General features: G+C 43.0%; 1 protein-coding gene across 21 annotated transcripts; it reads left to right on the plus strand.

Annotated features, from left to right (window-relative positions):
• Positions 1 to 4,485: 4,485 nt before the first annotated feature.
• Positions 4,486 to 20,824, plus strand: LOC133111629 (tropomyosin alpha-1 chain). 21 transcript variants are annotated; one of them, XM_061222129.1, is made up of 10 exons: positions 4,487 to 4,736; positions 5,187 to 5,312; positions 5,474 to 5,599; positions 9,860 to 9,993; positions 10,888 to 11,005; positions 11,690 to 11,760; positions 12,170 to 12,245; positions 14,066 to 14,128; positions 14,242 to 14,311; positions 15,288 to 15,370. In XM_061222129.1, exons 1-10 carry the CDS (start codon positions 4,623 to 4,625, stop codon positions 15,368 to 15,370), a joined length of 981 nt encoding a protein of 326 aa, XP_061078113.1. In that variant the 5' UTR covers positions 4,487 to 4,622. The 21 variants fall into 21 exon arrangements, with proteins under 21 accessions (XP_061078107.1, XP_061078116.1, XP_061078113.1 ...); XM_061222130.1 differs by lacking the exon at positions 12,170 to 12,245 and adding an exon at positions 13,071 to 13,146 and having other exon boundaries at positions 4,489 to 4,736; XM_061222128.1 differs by lacking the exons at positions 12,170 to 12,245; positions 15,288 to 15,370 and adding exons at positions 13,071 to 13,146; positions 19,599 to 20,824 and having other exon boundaries at positions 4,491 to 4,736.
• Positions 20,825 to 21,822: the final 998 nt, after the last annotated feature.

Here is a 21,822-nt window from a genome sequence, read left to right on the forward strand (position 1 = left end):
GGTGCACTTCAAAGGTATACTTGTTGAGCCCATGGCTATTTGTATGGTTTCATGGTATGTTCAATCAAAACATTTACTGATATCTCATAATGCAGCTTATTTTCATTCCCAGAATTCCACTGCAAATCCAGCATGCCACCAGACTATCTCGCCACTCCAGAATTAGAATAGAGGGAATCAGGGGCTATGAAAATTGGTTCATATTACAGTACAAAGACACATGGCTATTGCATGGATAGCAAGAGCTTTGTAGTGAAACTACAAGATGTTCCCTCTTCCAAGAGAACATAGACAAGGTGTTGGTGACAGTGTTTTAGTTTTAGTACGTTTAGTTAAGTTCACAGCTTGTGGTGTAATATTTGGTAAAACATGTTATGTAATGTATGTACTATGTATGTAATATGTCATATTTGAATAGACTTTTTCAAGTTCCGAAAAGTGTGTATGAGTTTTCAATTTTTGTCATTTGTGTTGTTTTTAGGTTTTATTTTAGCTTTGTGATCATTTGAAATCAGTTAACCTTCATGGGAGTGGAAAAAAAGTCAGTTTCATTTTGGGCCTCCATGTGTGGCCAGCATAGCCTGTATCCATTGTGGTTTTGAGTCTACAAATGTCTGTGGAATTCTCTTGGTGGAATTCAACACCACTCTTCTTTGAGCAAGTCTGTCAACTCACATTTAGTTGATGGAAGTGAAAGGCACTGTCTAAGGCATCGTTACAGAAAATTCCAGAAATGCTTGACTGCGTTCAGGTATGGTGACTGAGAAGGCCATGATATATGGATAGTGTGAGTATCATGCTTCTTAGCCCACTGGGAGAGTACTCAAGTTGTGTGGATGGGGGAGTTCTCATCTGTGAAGAGACCGCTCTGTGCTGGAAGTTTTAACATGGTGTGAGGATCTGTACCATTACGTAGTGACTGACATTAATCTTACCTTCTAAGAGTATGAATGGACTCAGAAGTATAATGGTTCCCACACCATAACAGACTCACCAGAATCTTTCACTAGTGGAACACTATTGTTTTTTCTTTTTTTCTATACCTGTAGGTGAAGACTTTTTCATAAAAAATGTTAAAATATGGAGAGAATATGCACTCAAATGAGCACTTTATTAGGAACATTTTTACTTTATTACACATTTTTTACACCTATTTATTCATGTGATTAGCTAATCAGCCAAGTGTGTGGCAGCAGTGCAATGCATGCAGTCATGTAGATACGGGTCAGGAGCTTCAGTTAATGTTCACATCAACCATCATAATGGGGAAAAACATTTGATCTAAGTGACTAAGTGACCGTGTGATGATTGTTGGTGGCAGACAGGGTGGTTTCAGTATCTCAAAAACGAATCTGATCTCCTTGAATTATCATGCACACTAGTCTCTAGAATTTGCAAAGAACAGTGCAAAAATAAATAAATCCAGTGACCAGCAGTTCTGCAGCCTTGTTAATGAGAGACTGGCTGGACTGGTCAAAGCTGACAGGAAGGTGACAGTAATGCAAATAACCACACATTACAAATAACCACATAACAGTGGTATGCAGAAGAGCATCTCTGAACACACAATGCATCATAACTCTAAGTGGATAGGCTACAGCAGTAGAAGTCAAAAAAAAAAATAAAGTACTCACTGAGTGTATTTATGTGACAAAATATTTCATCAAAGAGTGGGATGGCTTTTTTGACAACCTGAAAAATGTAAATGGAGCCAATGACACATTCCTCCTTCAACCTCGTTTAATTAAATCAAGTAGTTTGACAGATTCATGGCAGGAAGTAAAAAAATAACTTGGAAGGATGAATATGTATGTGACTCCTGGCTTTAAAACCATACGTGCTGTCAACCAATATGAAAAAATGCCCCTGACCAGAAAAACCTCCTGTTATTATTTTCAGAACACATTACAATTTTGCAAAACCCTGCTGCTCCAAGACATTTGGATCTTTGGACCGCATAACATTTTTTAAATAAATACAAATAAAGTGACTTTTTGCTGAAAATCTCAAACTGGATTTGACTGGATTTGTCTGGCCTAAGCAAAAAAACTATCACTTCAATTCTCCCTGCTACCCAAGTTAGGATAATGCAGAAGCCACTGGTGTACAATCTGATGTGCTTCATTTATCTATTATTTTTTTATTTTACTTATCACAGATGAGTCCTGGTATAACTTTTCTGGTAGCTATAAGTATGTTTCTCTATTACTTTGATATTAGACTGTGAGAATGATTAATTCCCAATAGGCTTATCATTTCACCCATTGCCCAGAGATACTCCAACAGTGTGCCAGCCCTGGTCTTGAAATCCCTAGAGGTGTCTGCTACGTCATGGCTTGGAAAGCTATGAACAACTCTTACTCTGAGGACCAATTCCTTCTTCATATCACTTTTAGATGTACATTTAACTCAATTACACCTCTTAACTCCACCCTGGGTCCACAGTTTGGTAATAAATCGGTGATCATACTAAGAAAGCAGCCAGAATGTCCAGAATGTACTGGGGATACAGTGTGAATATTATTGCACAATGACCTCATGGCAGTCAGCCTGCAATGTTTGGTGTGACACTCTAACACAACTGTACAGACCAAGGCAGGTGTTGCCAGTGTAAGACAATCCTAAACCCATCCTGCAAAGGCACATAAGAAGACCAGGAAGGGCAAAGAAGTTAAGTGAAAGCCTTAGTTGGCAAGTTCCCACTTCCTACCAAGGACTTGCAAAATTGGAAACACTTCATACTTAGCTCTGTTAAATTCATCTGGTATTATGCAAATGGGGCTAGGATGATGTAGAATCAATGAATATGAGAAAAAACATTTAATGGCCGACGGATAGTCACACAGTGCACATGTATTTAAAGCTTTGACTGCAATAGTCTGTAAAACATTATAAGGTGATTATGATCTGAGGCATTACTTTGATCACAATGATTTACAATGCACACCTTGACATACAAACTTTGGCACTATGTAAAAGTATCCACATTCAGTTTCATCACAAATGAATTTACCTTGAAAATGTATGAATTTCTACATCAAAAATGATAACATATGAAGGGATGGAGGAAGGGACAAAGGGATGGAGGGAGGGTGAGCATATTCCTGACAGCTGCTCTGCGTTGTCTTTTAGCTGTCCAAAAGAGAGGGCTGTTAAAATGCTGAAGAGCTGGCTTCTCCCACAGGGCCCAATCTGATAGCACTGGTGGGCCATGCAGCTACTTAGGAGAAACCTGACAAGCTGTGTGATAGACTATCAGTGGAGCACATCCCAGTCGTGTGCTGTAAAGATTGCAAACAATGCCTGAGGGGGCCTCGCAGACATGATCCTTTCCCCCTAACCGGCCTACATCGTTGACAATGTCCTTGACCACAGCTGATAGAACACCACTCTGGAGGGCCATAACTTTCACAGCGATTAGGACACTAATGCCTCTTTCCATCACTTATAATTGCTTTTTTGCCGTAGGAAACTACACAAGCGGCGGCACGGATGGTGCAGTGGGCAGTATTGCCGCCTCACAGCAAGGAGGTCCTGGGTTCGAATCCCCGTCGGCCAGGGCCTCTCTGTGCAGAGTTTGCATGTTCTCCCCGTGTTTGTGTGGGTTTCCTCCAGGTACTCCGGTTTCCTCCCACAGTTCAAAGACATGCAGGTTAGGCTGATTGGAGAGTCTAAATTACCCGTGGGTATGAGTGTGTGAGTGAATGTGTGTGCCCTGCGATGGACTGGCGACCTGTCCAGGGTGTATTCCTGCCTTTCGCCCAATGATTGCTAGGATAGGCTCCAGCCCCCCTGCGACCCTGTTCACGATAAGCGGGTTAGGGTAATGAATGAATGAATGAATGAAACCGCACAAGCACTGACGTCCACGGGATCTTCCTGGTTCCGCTGTCGCTGGGGTGTTTCAACCCGAAATCCCACATTGAAGTTACCTGTAACATATAGAACGCACACAAACCATAGAATAGTCCCCGCGTGCATACAGACACGTGTATGTTTTACGCGTGAGTGTATAATTGATATAAAGTTGTGAATACGAAAACGGTTCTTGATACGGTTTCAGCTTTAGCAGTCGTAAACTCGTAGAAAAAAATGTACTGGAAAACTTTTCAAATACAATATTATGCCTGCATGTACAGTGCCTCCAATATTGCGCTGCGTGCTGTAATTTCATTACAGGTTATCAATTTGTTAAATCCTTCAAGAAAATGTGTGCGTCCTCAATTCGTTTATCCGTATCTTTTCGGCGAAATGTCTTCCCATAGATCCGATTTAAAAGCGTTAGTAACACACGTCTTTGTGGAGGCTGTCTTCAAGCCCATCTGATCCCTTATATAGTCATATCAGCGATTATATGTCTGAGAACAGCGAATCGCCTCTCATGCCCACGGGGATGACGGCGCATGGGGAAGAGCCCGAGTGGAAGTCGTTTCCAAAAAAGTATTGGATGTCCAAAAGAATTCCGTTGCCCCCCCCGCGAAAGTAGATATTTGACGGGGTACAGTCAGAAAGAGCTCACACTCCAACTTGGCGCTCTGTTCTGCATAGACGTTCAAGTCTTCCACTGAGACTCGTCTCTTTAATTCAATTTCTCGGTGCAGCTGAAAGCAAAATAAGTAGCCATGGATGCCATCAAGAAAAAGATGCAGATGCTAAAACTAGACAAGGAGAATGCCTTGGACAGAGCCGAACAGGCTGAAGCAGACAAGAAAGCAGCTGAGGACAGAGGCAAACAGGTCTGCATTTTCTTCTAATGGAATTAAAATTAATCGATTGAAAGCACGCGCTTTTGCGCGACGCTTGAAATAACCTGTAAACCCAAACTGCTTGGGATGGATTGGTTTAAAAAATGAGCGCAGTTTAAGGAGCGCATCCACATGACCACCACAAATGTCATTATCTTGTGTTTTCTCGCACGGAATGGAAATAATCTGAGTCTTTCCATCGAGTTTAGTGGGCAATTCATACAGCCAGAATACTCGCATAATTATTTGTTTATATGCCGAAGTCGTAGTTTTTGAGAATTCTGTTTACAGCAATGCATGCATCAACGTCTTATTGGATTAATCTCGTTGAAATGTATGAATCATATTTATTACTGTATTGGAGTAATTCATTATGTATGATAAGATGTATTAGTAATGGATGATTTTTAAAATCAAACTCTCGTTTATATGCATGTGTAGTTAGAGGATGAATTAAGTGAAATGGAAAAGAAATTGCGCGCTGCCGAAGACGAAAGAGATAGAGTGCTCGAGGAGTTCCAAACCGCCGAAGAGAAGCTACTCAACGCCGAAGAGGTCGCCTCAAAGGTATTTTGCTTGCTTGGGAAAGCTCCCTACCCCTAACTTCTTTCTTGTGTCTCTCTCCCTCTCTGTGTCTGTATGCGCCACCGCGCTCCCCGTGCGCGCTCACGCGTCCAATTTCCCGCTGCACACCCTATGAAAACGATCCTCTAAAAACAAAAACTCAGCTCGAGGATGATTTGGTAGCTCTGCAGAAGAAACTCAAGTCAACCGAGGATGAGTTGGACAAGTATTCCGAGGCCCTTAAGGACGCGCAGGAGAAACTGGAACTGGCTGAGAAGAAAGCCACTGATGTAAGTAAAAGGTGCTATTACTAACCGCACCTTTTCTGCAATTCACAACTTACCCAAAGCCTTGCTACTACCCTGGTCTGAGAGTAAATATATTAAATGACAGTGCAATGTGTGTAGTGCGTCGATTACACTATAGATAAGCTCATCTGATTTTGTAGAGCTATGATTCAGAGCATTAAACAAAAACATCGTAAAAGATCTGCCACGATCATGGCACATACATGATAACTGTCATTTTAAATATTTGCGTTTTTCTTGTGTCTATTTTCTTGTAAGAATGAATGTACTGTAAATGTGTTCTTGAGTCTTTGTCTTTAAAAAAATAAACAATTTGCAAATGGGCTACATTCCAGGTAATCCTTTCCTTTATGACTCCAAATAACAAACATGTAATGTGTTCTCTTAAGAGAACAATTAATCTGTAGGCTGTTCTTTCTCTTCTCAAAAGGGGCATTTTGTTTTCATAAGGTAAGTAAAACATATAAGGAATCATGCTCAATGCTAATAAAATGAATATGTACTGGAAATATGTACCATTTGTAAGTTACTTCAATCAGGAATCTATGTAAAATATGTAACATATAACTATGCCACAACAGTGCCAGAAATTTTACATTGTACATTTATTTTCTGGTGATTATATATGGCCTGTTTAAAAGACATGCACACAAAACAGTAAACTTCCTGGAGGGTGAGTGTCCAGCGAAGAGCAGAGCTTAATTGTTGAGTCTGTGAGACCTCAGATAAGTTTAAGAATTTACATGCACAAGTAGGTTTGTCAGGCAAAAGAGAGAGTAGGGTAGAGAGAGAGAGAGAGAGAGAGAGAGAGAGAGAGAGAGAGAGAGAGAGAGAGAGAGAGAGAGAGAGAGAGAGCAGTATGGAAACATGCACATACTAACCAAAGATGAATTATACTTGGGGTGCAGTCATGCAGAATGAAACACGTTTTCCAAGAACATACCCTATAAAATGAAAAATATGCCAACTATTTATTATATATACACAGTACAGTATGTACCAAGCATGACATAGGAGGATGCACTGCAGCCTAGTCAGCCCCAGGCATTAGTTCAAGGTAAACAGTGATCACAGGCTGCAAAAAAATGCAGATTTTTAAATTTACTTCCTTACTATATACGCTAAACGGCAAAACTTGTCATTTACATGGCAACCAAGTAGTGTATTGTGACTGGGGTTTTGTTCAAACAATACATTCAAGATTAATCATTAAACATACATGTACATTTTCATCGTAGTGATACAAAGTTTATGGTCAATTGATGTGCATTGTCCGAATTTTACCAGCAGGTGGTGGTCCACATCAATACACCAGCCTTAGGAACGTTACATTGGAATGTTAATAGCTAGGCGTGACCATCATTATAATAATGCACACTTTAAGTAGATAAATAGTTTTTCCTTGCCATGCATTTCCTCTTGCTTGAAGTTTAAAAATATTCCTTAAATTCACTTTTGATGGTAATTCCGTTCCCAGCTGAGGCTGGACAGGGTTATGAAAACAGGGGTACTTCCGGGTTTTATCGCAAACGTTGCTGTGCGTCTCTAAGCTAGCACAGAACGCTAGTGCTGTTGCTTTCATGTTTGCATCCGCAGGGCGTTAGTGCGCTCGGTTTCAAATTCGTGGAAAGCTTATATAGACGTACATAGCGTTTAAATAGATAGAACAAAACAATAATGGCTGGATCATCACTGGAAGCGGTAAAGCGGAAAATAAAGTCCTTGCAAGAACAGGCAGACGGTGCTGAAGAGAAAGCTGAGAGGCTACAGAGAGAGCTGGGTTTGGAGAGAAAAGCCAGAGAATCCGTAAGCCCTTAAATAATATGGCATTTTTCCCCATTAAAGCTGAAGTGTTTTTGTTTTAACCGATGCATTTCTTAACGCAAAAGTGGTACCATTTAATCCAGTCGTTTTTTTTCAGGCTGAGTATGCAACTGGAGTCAAAATGTGGATGATAATCAATTTGATGCAGCTGTAATAACGGAATTACCTTGGGAGGTAGCCACCCTGTTATGTAGTTCACAATGTCATGCACGGGCTTGCAGCGGATAGGCCATTAAATAACGTTTTCTAGCTATTTGTTGTCGTTATTTGTTATGCTACTATGTTACAATTTGGCACCAGCTTGTAGAAGATCGAGTTCTGGAGGCCTGTTCAGTGCAGGATAAGGGTTTGTGTAACTATCGACAGATAAACTCCGGGGAAACTGGGGGAGGGGGACTGATGATGACAGGCTAGGATTAGTGAAGGTTATACATTTCTATTTGATGGCGTGTGAGACTACCAACTCACCATTCGTACATTTTGCCGTTATTTCTTAAAATTGGAAAGTATGGCGTTACTGTTTTCAAAGTTATTTTTGCTTTGAGTCTAGTCTGCAGCCGTTTAACAGAATGGGCGCCGTCAATTGAACACTCCCATGATTTCACCTGTTCAGTTGAAGCGGGGCATTGAATGGCTGGCCTGGAATGTATTCACTTAGTCGTTAATTAAATTGGTGAAACCGCCTGGTGGATCTGATTATGATAGAGTTGGAGAGAATTGCATTTATATTGTCAGAAATGCATGTTCTCAGATGATTTAGACGTAGGTATTTTTAACCTTACAAGTGAAATCTCCTAGCCGGGATAATGCGGCCAACTCTGATTAAGCGGCCGCGGTTCTCAAAACAGGAAGTACAAGCTTTGCCCTGTCATTAGTTTGTCCCTTTACCTGGAATTCTCTACACAATAACTTCAGAAACAAATACTATTATTAAATTGCGTGTGGGTTGTTGAGGATTCGGATATGTTGGCGGTTTCAAATAACAGCAATGACTGCTAAAATGGACTTTGCCCGTGTAGGGCACTTATGTTTGCGCACCTTGCTTGAATTGAACACGTCCAACACAGCAGTGGACCTTCCTGTTTGCTTTGGTGCGTGTCTTGCCAGGCAGGGTATTTGGGTCCGATGCAGTGACTACGTGCACATGCAAAGCAGGCTACATTTTGTATTCGGGATCTAACACCCAAATGGGTAGTCGTAGAACGGAGCTGTTGGAACAAATAAACGTGGGAAATTATGTCTACTTCGGGCCCTGTACGGCCCAACTTGATCCCAAAGCAGGAGTGGCCTACCGAGCTGTGCCACTATGCTGAAAAAGGTCTTGGAATTCATTTCTTTGACTTCATGTCAAAGGTTATGGTTTCAAAACGTGGCTGTTTCTTCACCAGATAAAAGCCTGCACTTAAACTGCCCAGCGTGGATTTATCATCTCCAAGGAAACGTGTTGGCATGTATGCTGTAGTAGATCTGGCGGTATGGGAGTGGATTCTTAAATGAATCTTTTTTGTTTGATCATTTAGACCATCATATGAGGAGTCCTAAAGTGAACCACTAATAGGTGGACATTTGCACAAACTTAGAGGTAATGCAAGTTGAATTATTGTGTCGATGCATTTGCAATATTTGGAGGGGATTCATTGACTTTGTGAAGTTTTAAATGAGTCCTTTACTCAAGCAAATTATGATCAATTTTAGTTTAGTTTTGGTCTGTCCTTATGGTTACACCGGCTCATGGCCAGCTGGGCCTTCCTCTGTGTCCCGTTTGCTTCTCCACCGCAATATGTCACGGAAGTCCTTCAGTAAGGCCCATTAGCAGCGCTGCTGTTACGGGAAGCATGACACGAGTCTGCAGGCCTCCTGGGACGTCCGCGGGGGAAAGACCTGCTCTTGTTACTGCCGCGGCGGCTGGCTGGGATGTCGGTAGCACACGCCCTGCTTGCGTCTCTGACGTTAGCCTGTTAGCCGTGACCCGCAGCGATGGGTACACAGCCCTTCTCTTGTGACTCCGGTCAACTGACTCCTTTTAGCCTTGCGTTCAGCCGTTTTGTGTCTAATTTTAGCTGCGGTGTTTAAGGAAGAACGCTGAAGAGGTTATGCGGGAGGCTTTCCTCCGGTTCAGCTCCTTTCAGCCTCCATACAGTGTAACACTGGAGAGGGCAGCTGGGCTGTGCCTGGTGTCCTAGTCTGTATGTGTGTGTGCCTAATTCTTTTTCTCTGCATTTGTGTGTGTGTGTTTTGTGCATTGATTTCTTTTTTCTGTGATTATTCTTGTGCCGTGTGTGTGTTTTGTGTCTGTGTGTGAGCATTCTTGTATGCTTTTTTGTGTATGTGTGTGTGTGTGTGTGTGTGGAGTGTGTGCATTTCCCTCTGGGCTGACTGTGCTGCAGTGTGACTCGAGGCTGATCTCTGCTCCTACAGGCTGAGAGTGATGTCGCCTCCCTGAACAGAAGAATCCAGTTGGTGGAGGAGGAGCTGGACCGCGCCCAAGAGCGTCTGTCCACCGCGCTGCAGAAGCTCGAGGAGGCAGAGAAGGCTGCTGACGAGAGCGAGAGGTGTGTGTGTGTGTGTGTGTGTGTGTGTGTGTGTGTGTGTGTGTGTGTGTGTGTGTGTGTGTGTGTGTGTGTGTGTGTGTGTGTGTGTGTGTGTGTGTGTGTGTGTGTGTGGGAGAGCTACACACAGGGAACACCAAGCTTGAGGGCTCCTCTCTGTCAGTCCTGTCCTGATAGCTCTGTGAATTCAGCCCCAGAGATACACTATAGTTCCCTCAGTATGCTGACTGGAGAATGGGCACTTCAGTGAACGGCTGTTTACTGAATGGCAGCAGCGGTGTAGCAGTGGCGACATTTCACATGGGCTTGTGTGAAAGAATGCAGTGTTGCCTTTTTGTTGTCACATGCACAGTAAATCAAATGTCATGTCGGCCCCATTTGCAATGCCGTTATGAAAAATTTAGGCATTTGCAGGAGCCCTTTAGTCATTCGTTTGCAGAGCCGCTTGCAGGCACACACAAATGAGGACTGTTTTAGGAGAAAAGGGTCCCCATTTAAAATAAACAATCATTCACAGGAAAAGAGGAATTATTCTTTTGTTTCCTCTATAACCTGTCCATCTGCATTGCAGCCTTTAACATTAATACAGACTGAATCAGACTATTATTGTGTGTGTTCTGTATGTGCCTCTCTCTTGCTCTGCAGTTCAAGTTCAGAAGTGCTTTTTTGACATGACAACTGTACACTTATGTTGGCAAAGCACAAGATAAAACTATGGACATGTGAATGAACAAAAGCAATGAGATGCAATGCATACTACATAAACACATGCGTACTGGGAGAACATGAAATTCATGGAATATTTTATTCACGTTGGGGAAGTGGAGCACTCAAACGTCTGTATTTTTCACCTTTCGTGTTTTTCACGTTCTCTCGCTCGCTCTCGCCCCCGGACAGAGGCATGAAGGTGATCGAGAACCGGGCCGCCAAGGACGAGGAGCGGATGGAGCTGCAGGAGATCCAGCTGAAGGAAGCCAAACACATCGCAGAGGAGGCCGACCGCAAATACGAGGAGGCCAGTGCCCCGATCAGCCGGGCGGAACGCATTCCTGAGTTTGGGCCTCCTCGGGGTGGGGGGGGGGAGGGCTTCAGTCCCAAATGACAGATGAGCACACATTCTAATCAGTTCAGATAACTCCTGGGTCCCCTATAGATCCTGTACATTGCACTCTTGCAGCCCACGCTGTTTATAGGATGGGCTTCATATCACATATGTGCAGTATGTTACATTTGCATGGAGATGAGCTGAGATTAAGAAAGCGGTGGGGGTGCTGCGTGGTTAAATCCACATTGTAATGTGAGGTCATTAGGTCTGATCATGTGCTGCGGTTCCAGCGTATAAGCCTGGCACTCTGTGAGCTTAGGTCTGTGACTGGTGGCTTCTGAAACAGCTGGCTTCCCTTCCACTCTTCAGTCCTAAAGAGCTGAACACACTGGTATCCGTCATTAAAAATACACATAGGACAGGGTTAGACTGTATGTAAACCTCGAGATTTACTCAATATATACCCTCATGCCTACAATTTTATTGCAGTGTAGGGATTTAAATCTGAAATGTTCTGTTTTTAGGTTGTATGTATTTAATGATTTACTGTACCTCAACTTCTTAGTGGTTGAAGGCAGCGGGTTTGAGCAGAAGCGGGTGTCGACAGAAGAGGTTTGCAAGATGTCTGACGTTCCTGTTGTGCGTCCCTTGCAGGTGGCGCGTAAGCTCGTGATCATCGAGGGCGACCTGGAGCGCACGGAGGAGCGCGCCGAACTCTCGGAGAGGTAAGGCCTGCGATGTCTGTGCGTCCCAACCCGCCGCACGGCCACCATTAACGCGCATGTCCTGTTCGGTTCACCCAAAATGGCGTTGAATCCGTACACCTCCGTTCAGTTACTCCCCCGTGTGCTCCGACCTTAACATTGAAGAGCAAATTTACCTGAGCAATGTTTGTGTTCCATCCCTGACGCAACATTGTTTTGTGTGAAATGGCCTTCTTCAATCTTATTTGCTAGTCAAAGTTAGGGTCAGAGCATATAGCGGCTGGATGAATGGAGTGGCCTGCATTTTGTCAGTGTGTTGGGCTTTCTGCCTGCCTTGCATTGCATGTATGGCTGTGTTGAAACTGCATGTTTTCCTGTGTTTTATTTTTTATTTTTGAATGGCCTTGCGTTTGCCGCCTACCACTAACAGACGAGCTCGAAGAGCAGAGGAGGAACTAAGGGTTTTGGACCAAAGCTTAAAATCTCTAGTCGCTGCAGAGTCAAAGGTACTACAACCTAACACTCTATCAGGCTGCACTTCCTTGGCCAATGGCTGCCCACCCCTCCCCTCACTCCAGTCCCGCCCACTCACCTGGATTGGATGTTACTGGCTGGCTGTCTGCCTTCCTCACTCCTCTGTCTCTGTCTCTGTCTCTCAGTTCTCCTGCACTTCCCTGATTGTGTCAATATTTTATTTTTTGCTTGTAAGTCGCTCTAACCCTGCAGTAGTTCTCTGCAATGCAAATCCCTGAAACACCGCAATAACGTCACAAAAGTTACATGGTGTAAAAGGCAGCCAGACTAGCTCTGTGGGGAACTTCCTGGTTGGCTGTGCTGTATGTATAAGCCTGCCCTCTAAAAGGCACTTGGCAACATCTGAGTTTCCCTTCCAATCAGTACTGGCTTCTTCTGATGAATCAAATGTACAATGATTTATAAAGGTCTAATGTAAAATACTTATAATTGTTCAGAGTACAGCCCAATGTGCCTTTAAAGTGCAGAGGGCATATTATAATAACTCACAGATTTGTCACAGATTTGTTGAAAAAAATGGGATTTGCTTGTGGACGTTCCTGCTGCGTTTAGCCTCTTTCTGAACCCCTCCTTTGATCTCCTTAGTCATTTTATACCTTCCCCCTCATCTGTTGATGTCCTTGTCTGACCTCTGTTTTTCATTCATGTCCCATCTATCCAAATACTCCTACTTTCCCTCCACCCTGTAACCTTTCTGCCCCCCCCTACACTTTTCTTTCCTCTTTCCCTTCTAAACCTGCCTCTGCCTCCCTCCTTCTCTCCCCTTCCTCCCCCACACCCCACATGTAAAACACCAGTAAGTGTTCTGAACTTGAGGAAGAGTTGAAAACTGTGACCAACAACCTGAAGTCGCTGGAAGCCCAGGCAGAGAAGGTAGGTCGCAGACCGGTTTTGTGTCCCACTGTGAAAATCGTGCGGTCAACCAGAATGATAACTGACACCACAAAGCTATGTGGTTGAGCTTACTTTAGTATGAACTAAAGTATCACCAAGGAGGACTTATCAGTAGTAATATGATATCAGACTTCACACTTTAAGCTTTTGGTTCACTGGCTCTGCGTTACTGAATATAAAGCTCCACCACCAACAGAATAAGTCAGTTCTGTTAAACCACACTTGTGTTCCAGACAGACTCACTGATCCATGCATTGTATCACCATCCTGGTTTTAATTACCCGGAGCAGAATTGGGAAGGTTTTAGCAATGAAAGGCCTATTATCGGCCCTCCAATATTACTTGGAGTATTGTGAGATTTATGTTCTTTGTTTCTTCCAAATATCTGTCTGGTAACTATTGGAACAGATCCCATAGCTGATTTTATTAGTATCCGAGTAGACTTCTTCTCAGATTATTCCACAGATTATTCTGTTTACTGAACTAAACAAATATTCAGCTCTGTGAGCTCTATTGTTGAAGGTTCTCCCTGCCTTTGTTGAAACAGGGTGTCCTCATTTGAAAACTCTATGAATATGCATGATGGGGCCCCGATATGAGAGCTCATTATGAATATTCATGAAAGGGTCATGACCTCGAGATGGAGCATTTGTAGTCACATGAACACAGTAATTCAAACGGCACCGCAATCTCCTGTTACCAACGTCCTCAGCGGGCACACAAGCATGGAGGATGGAAGGAGCCGAATATCTGTTCAGTAAATAGAATGTGTGCCTGGGTGGGTCGGGTCAATGGACACCATTTTGAGAGAGTTCTCTGTTGCCTCATGCTATGCACGTTTGTATGTGCTGTATGTACCTGGTCAATAGCAGCTTGACATGTTGCTCTCTGCCCGCAGTACTCGCAGAAAGAGGACAAGTACGAGGAGGAGATCAAAGTCCTGACCGATAAGCTGAAGGAGGCAAGTCCCCCCCCCCCCCCCCATCCTTCGGACTTTGCCCCCACGACACATTCCTTAGCTTTCTCGCCCTGTTTTCACAATGGATGACTGTAAATTCCTGTCCATGACCACAGGCCGAGACCCGGGCAGAGTTTGCAGAGAGATCGGTAGCCAAACTCGAGAAGACCATCGATGACCTGGAAGGTATGCCTCGTTTCGACCCCGTTTCCATACACTAAACTGGGCTTCTCCATGTCTGGTGGTTAGGGTCTCTCACTCAGGCAGGGTAGGCACATTTCCAAAAAACCTGACTATCATGAAATAATTTCCCTTAGGTTTAATTCGTTAGTTATTTTCTGCTCCTTTGCCTTAAAACCCCTTTCTCTGCCATCTGCCTTCATTTCTTTAACCTTTTCTTTTGCATTAGAACAAGATAGACCTGGTATATTGAGCCTAACTGAAATCTTAGTTCATTAATCTATGACGAGCATTGCTAGGATTGGTGTAATTGCTCTGTATGATGGGTACTTGATGGGTATCTGACTTACCTGTGCAGGAAGTTCTAATTTTGTAGTTTCGTAATTTTGTCTCGACTCCCCATCTGCGATTCGCTGTGTGCTGACTATTTAATTTATAGGTTGAGTAATGCAACCAAAGTGAAATGTTTTTTTTCTGACAGAAACCCTTTTTTTTTTTTTCTCTCCTAGTAGAACAATACGTTTGTTGTTTCCATCAAAAGGCTTTTATATATCTGAGAGAAAATAATCTGCTGTGTTGAGCAGGCGTGATGTAAACACTTTGCAAATTGCTCTGTGGCAATTTGTCCAGCTGGTTACAGTAACAGTCTTTGCAGATTACTGCAGGATTTCCCATAATGCTGTTGGTGTAGATACGGTGATTGTAGAAGGAGTTGTAGAAGACGTGGATGCTGCATTTGCTGTACTCTGGAGGAATTTGCTATGAAATCCTCCACAAATTCCATTGCTTCCATAAACTTTTATTTTCTCACTCACTCCTTCCTCCCTCTCTTTTTTTCTCTCTCTCGGTCTCTCTTTCTACTCCTGCACTATTACCGGTCTTCCTAATGGGCCGGACGCTCTGGGGAATTGTCCCTGCCTACCCCCAATTCCCTGAACCTTCTCAACATCTCTTCTACCTCCTCCCTTGCCCTGCCTGATAGACGAACTGTATGCACAGAAGCTGAAGTACAAAGCCATCAGTGAGGAGCTGGACCATGCCCTCAACGACATGACGTCCATGTAATGCCCCCCCCCCCCATTCCCCTGCTCGTGCCTGTTAACTATCCCTGACTTCCTGTGTGATACGTCACTTCCTGGTCTCCCTGTTCCTCTGCAGTCATCACACTAGTTCTGTGAAACTGTTGTCGCACAGTAGTAGCATTCATGCTTTTGAGGCCTAGTCTGTAGTAAGCTTTTGTCACCCCCACAGCCTATTCAAATCTCTCTCCTTCAAAGGGAGAATATTGTTCAAAGTGTCAACCGGCTGTCTTTTAAATGATAGTTTTGGCCACAGCGACACCCCTCAATCACAGTAACTGAAACCCTTATTAGCCGGTGGCTAGAATAAGGATGATTTGGCTGACACCGGACCAGTTGGTCAAACTGTTTAATCACTTTATCTACCAGACTGCACATGACTATAATATGGAGTCAGTCCTCAATGATTGCTTATGGTTGAAATGCGGTTGGCCTGGAAGGAAAGTAATTTTAGTGACTGAATTTCAGTGTCTCTTTAACTAGTCCCGTTCACTGCTGTGTGATTTAAATGTTTCATACTAACACAGTTTAATGAGCATCAGTGTAGAAGCTGACAAGAATTGTCCATCACAGTATTTCTCATCTGTCTTGATCCTTATTTTGTGTGACCAGTGGGAACCAAAGCGCAATATTTGTTAGACAAAAGCTTGATTTTAATCGGAGACCTTTTACCTGACGGGCTAAAGTCGTGCAAATAAGTCCTGCTCTCAGTTTTGGTTCACTGGGAGTTCAGTGTCAGCTTCTCTGCTCTCCAGCTCTCCCCTGGTCAGTGCAGTGGTGTGACCCCCCCCCCCCCCCCCGACCCATTTGCTGTGCTGTGCGTCATGCCATCACTCCACCCTTCCTTCATGCTGTGGTCTTTTGTTTTCTTCTCCCACACAGATAAACTGTGTTCTCTCCATCCCGCCAGATGCCTTCCGTCAGCCGAGTTGCTTCTTCTCTCGAGTGTGCTCTCTCCAGCGTCAGTCCCTCTCTCCCTTTCTCCCTCTCCCCCTCTCTGCCTCTCTGTTGTTTCCCTCTCCCTCACTGTGCTTCATTTACTGCTGAGTGGCCCAAATAAAAATGTGGAAGCCCCACTCAGCTGCTCCTGTTTTCTTTTCCTTTTCGAACTGGCGCGGTTTCCGGCGGTCTCGTGATGTCACACCGCTGGCGCGGTCTGCTGCCTTAGCTGCAGGCCTCGTCTGTTTTTCTGTTGACCTTTTTTTGAATCTCATGTTTGTACTGGAGGTACTAGAGAGGGAGGTGGGCTATGCCCAGATTCTCGACGCTTTCCGCTTTAGTTACTGAATTGATTGTCCTGGTGGTGTTTGTTTAAAGCAAAATGTTGTCTGGAGTTAGTTACTTTGTTGCATGGCCTCAGTGGGTACTTGGAAGATTACTTATAATAGCTATAATGTAGGATGTGTTTGAGAAAGCATTTTACTGTTGGAAGTTCTTAACTGTAATGTAAGCACATTGTCATTTTGCATTCCTATGTAAAGCATAATAAGAGCGCAGAGAGAGTTTTATGTCGATGATGTCTTGTCAGCAGATTCACCATAAATTTTGCCAAATGCAGTTAAACATCTCTTCTATTTGTTCACGTTGTAGAGGTTTTTAATAAGACAACTAAATAGAGGATCAGCTGACCAGGAACCACAAGAACGGCATGAGGTTTATTTTTTTTATTTTTTTTTATATATATATATATATTTTTTTTAACCCATTTTCTTGCCAAATGCCAAGTTCCATAGTTTTGGTCTGCTTCTCCACATGAATGGCTCTTAAGGCAGATTCTGTTCAGATGAGAAAATGATGAAGTTCTGTAGGAATCAAAGTTGAAACTTTTGAGCCAGTCCAGGTCTTGCTGGAAATTGGTTCATGCAGCTTCCACGGTTTTGCTGATTTAACAAAATGTGGGATGGTTTAAACTCCTGTGCATGTAATGTTTCAGTTTCATCCATGTTTTTGCTGTTTGGGTGTAGACTGTGAGGGTTGGGGGGTAAAAACATAGGTTTCCATTCCCATCACCTATGTCCTCTTGTATGTAATGTATAAGATCTCCCGTTAGTCCCGTTAGTATTTAGATTAACTTTTTGCATGGTAGCATTTTTATGCCTTGTTATGAAGCTACAAATCGCCTGCCCCCTGTCCTGCCCTTCTCATTTTGGATTAGCAAATTGACTTGTTCACCAGAAACCAAGATAAAAATGTTTTTACAGCTTTGCAGCCCACCAGGTCGTAAAAGCAGAACGCTCTAGGAGAGCTTAAGTGATAATTGCGTGGGAAACGGGAGCGATCGATGAGGCGTACGTCAGAATGAAGTATTTTTAGAACGACAACAGAATCGAAAATGTGTTTACTGCCCCAGGGGTGTTAATATGTCCGCAGCTCCCCTCGCCCTCCCCCCTTTCCGCTCTTCAGCAGGTGGGATGAGTCGCAGTTTCGCTCAAACGCGGCTCCCCTCACCCCCCTTCCCCCCATCAATCATCCAGAGACTCGTTATTCCGGACCGAATTTGTGAAACTGGAGACCGCATGCTGCTTAACCTGCCGTGGAATTCCATTCATTTTTTTCTGCCAGGCTGTTGACAGATGAGGTTTACTTTATTTACCAGGCTGTGCCAGGGTTCGAGGCAGACGACCACCACAGCCGTGTTGCTGCTCGGAAATAGAAGTGCCCGGTTTTCTGTCACCGGGGTGCTTTGCTGGAGCCTTTTGTTCAGGTTTCCAACAGCTCTGAAGTCCCACATTGCTTCAGCAGTCCCTACTAGTGTTTGAAATTATGAAATCAAAAAGGGCTGATCTTTTGAACTAGCCGTCTTGCTTCAAAGAGTCTGCCATTTACTTGGACTTATTTTGGCAATGCCTGCCTTGTCTGTGGTTCTACGTTAGACCGGAATTTTCTAGCACGGCATTCAAATTGCGTCAAGGAACCTTTGCATGCCTAAACTGAGCCTTTGGTCTTTTCTTTTAAACTGTGGAGGATTTGGGGCAAGGCCTGATAGAGATGGTATTAATCCTCTTGCTTCCTTCATGTAAATGATTAGGAAAGATCTATGGATAAAAGGAAGGCGTTTGTAAGGTCATTTGCCTACTTCAACTCGATTTTATGATATCTGCTCCCTGCGGTAGAGTCTGAATTCCCAGCAGTCTTGGCATCTGTTCAGTCAGTTTGCGTTATCTGTAAGGGTATAGTGACAAAGGATACGTTTGGTACCTGGCAACATTTGTTCTGGGTGGCATTAAGAAGTGCCTCTAATCTAGTGCAGCTGTGTTTCTCAAAGCGAAGGTAGAGTATGATCAGATATGTCACCAACCCCTTATCGCATGGCATTTTTGACTTGGTCTCCTTTTCTGTGCTAACATTGCCCTGATCCCTTCTCCCTTTCTTTCTCTTTCTCCTTCTCCCTCTCTTACCATAACCTGCTTTCTGGCTGTCCAGACCGGCTCTACCAACAACTTGAGAAAAACCGCCTTCTTTCAAATGAACTAAGACTGGCCTTGAATGAGGATTAGACATAGTGTGGATTTTTTAAGTCACAATCTTGTTGCATATGTACACTTCCTTATTATGGCTTAATGGTGTCCAAAGGGGAGAAAATGCGGGTTACCGCCTAGGACAAAAAAAAAAAAAACATAGACTGTCCGAAGGAACCAAAATAACGATGTTAATCCAGGGACAAGCATAATAAGGATGTAGTAAGAATGTTTATTTGTCGTATATAGTACTGCATACAGTATGACATCTGCTGTTATGTAATGCATGCTCAGAATGTCTGTGCCGTTGTGCTGTAAGGCTTGCTGTGTGGTGTGTGCAGGAGGGGGTGGATGGCTTAGCTTCACTGCACAAGGGCTAATGCTTGCCATGAAACGCATACGTACTCGCACTGTGATCTGTTGGGTTTGCATGGAGGTTTGAATGAGCAGGTTGTATAGACAAGTTCTCTCTTGGTTAAGGTGTGTGTGCGTACGTGTGCATATGTGTGCGTGTGTGCGTGCATGCATGTGTGTGCACGTTTGTGTGTGTGCATGCGTATATGTGTGCGCTCGTGTGTACGTACATGCATATGCATACATGCATATGCGTGCATATGACCCAGATGGTTTTAGTAACCATTGCAATGACTTAATCGGAAGGCCTGAATGTTTTTTTTGTTTTTTTTGTTGTCCTGCATGCTGTTGATTTTTTTTTTTTTTTCATTTTGTTAACGTCTTCATTTGGTGTTCTAACAGACAAACTTGCACAAGCTAAAGAAGAGAACCTCGATATGCACCAGATGTTGGATCAGACTCTAATGGAATTAAATAATATGTGAACAAACCTGACCCCCCCCCCCCCCCACCACCACCACCAACAACAACCCCCCCTTTCCATTTTGAGAGTTGTACCATGCTTGCCATGACCCCCCCCCAACCCCAACCCCTACCATACCCCTCCCCCTAAGCCCCACCATCACCCTGCTGGTGGAACATGAAAAACCAGAAGCTTCGCCTTCACACGGTCCAGCTTTCTGCTGAGCTCAACGACGGAACGCACCTGAAGTACTTTTCTTGGCCAAGGAAAGGAGTTCACGAAATGCTTGTTTTCACCTGGACTGATTCGCCTTTTTTTAATGTGTCTACATTTTGTAATCATTTAATGAGTGCTTTTTGTTTTTGACAAATTATCAGGTGGAACTTAACTTGTGCCATTTTGTTACAATAGAATTTATCTTTCTTTTAACGTTCTGCAGGTAATGACAGTGGCACCTCCCTGTTCTACTATGGTCATGCATTGTGCAGATGGTCTGTGGTAATTTTTCTTCAGAGAACAAAATTGGCAGAATTTGCACTTAATTATAGGCTAATCCTCAAATTAGGCACATAATTTTAAGTCCTGACTAAAGCCAAGGTTTTGTGTAAGACCATTTTTTTTATTTATGTTTTGTACTTTTTATTTTTGAAGTCTTTTGAGTTGGTGTGTGTGTGTGTGTGTGAATAGGATACAACAACTGTCCTTGTTTCTCCCCCGCTCCTGAAATATCGCTGGTGCTACTGTGAAGGCAAAAAAAAGTTAAGAACACGAAGCTTTGGAGAAAGCATTTAAGTGCATACGGATAGGCCAATGGTAATCTGAAGCATTGAAGTGTATTTCCACAATTTTATTAGCCGTTTGCCAATATAGTCATGGTTAGAAAGGGATTTGTCTGCACTCCAGCTTATATTTATTTTACTTTATGAAAACAGAAACTCATTACAAAATGTATGGCAACATTAGCTTTCAAAGTGTATTTTGTTTCGTTTGAACTTCTTTGCCCAATGTTCAATGTTTTTCATTTTGTTATAATTATGACTAAATCAAATTTGGTAGTGCCTCATTTATTTTTTAATTTTTAGGGGTTTTAAATATATTCCATATGAAAAGTATGTAAGGTAATAAATATAAATAAAACCATTCAGTTTTGCGATTTTCTAAAAAACCGAAAGGTTATTGATTTGTGTTTTGTTCTTGCGCATTTGACGTAAACCGGCAGAACTCATGTAATTATCTTGCAAGCGTAAAGTTCATGGTAATTCACTTGATTAATCTCTTGGAAAAATGAACCAGCTACAGTGCTCTCCAGAATTGCTATCTTTGTTTAAAATAAACAGGCATTGAGCTGTTCTGTGCTCAAAACAAGGATTACTCTTTCATATTAATACAAATAATTTTATATCCCAAAAACGTGTGTAAAAATTGTTGCCCCTGATTTGAGATGTTTGTGTACCCTCCCTTTGCAGGTACTATATAGCACTACTGCAGAGTGGTATTCTGGCATTTTATGAAATTATTGAATATATTGGGTGGATTGCTGTGTACAGAGCTGTTCTTCATCAAGGATTCCCATCATTTTTGGACAGCACTGTTTAAGTGTAATGCTTGAGTTGTAGACTGATACAGCTAAAGCCTAAATTAAATTGCTTGTGAATTAAATAGTCACTTGTCACTTAAGTAAAAAAATTCAACCGTCCAATCCATCATGGCAAGGTTGGTCAAGTTTGGCTGTACAGTTTCTGTAATATGGGTTACTTTCCTGCTTTACAGGAGAGGTTGCTAGTGTTTGTAGGGTCTCACTGTTACAAGCGCAGTTCTTGTGACATACATGTTCTCATGGTTATCAGGCTAGTGGTGTTTCATAAATACTTTGGTGCATGTTGAATGGCATATGCCACTGAAGCAAGCTTTTCAGTGAACTGAAAATTGGTATTGAATCCTGACTGTCTTTTTGGCAGCCCTACAGGTTGACGCATAATGTAATGAAAGTGTGTCCAGGGAGGGTGGGTTTCATTTGCCAGGGTTTTCCTTGTCTGCCGGACGAGACCAGTAATTGTGGTTGATGATGTGCTTCCTTTGGGGGCTTTTGGTCACTCACTGCTGGCGTGATCGGGATTTGAGTATGATGAGCACCCCAGCTCTGCACTGCTGCTGTCTTACATT

Source organism: Conger conger, chromosome 15 (assembly GCF_963514075.1).
Source record: "Conger conger chromosome 15, fConCon1.1, whole genome shotgun sequence".
In the NCBI taxonomy this organism is placed as follows: Eukaryota; Metazoa; Chordata; class Actinopteri; order Anguilliformes; family Congridae; genus Conger; species Conger conger.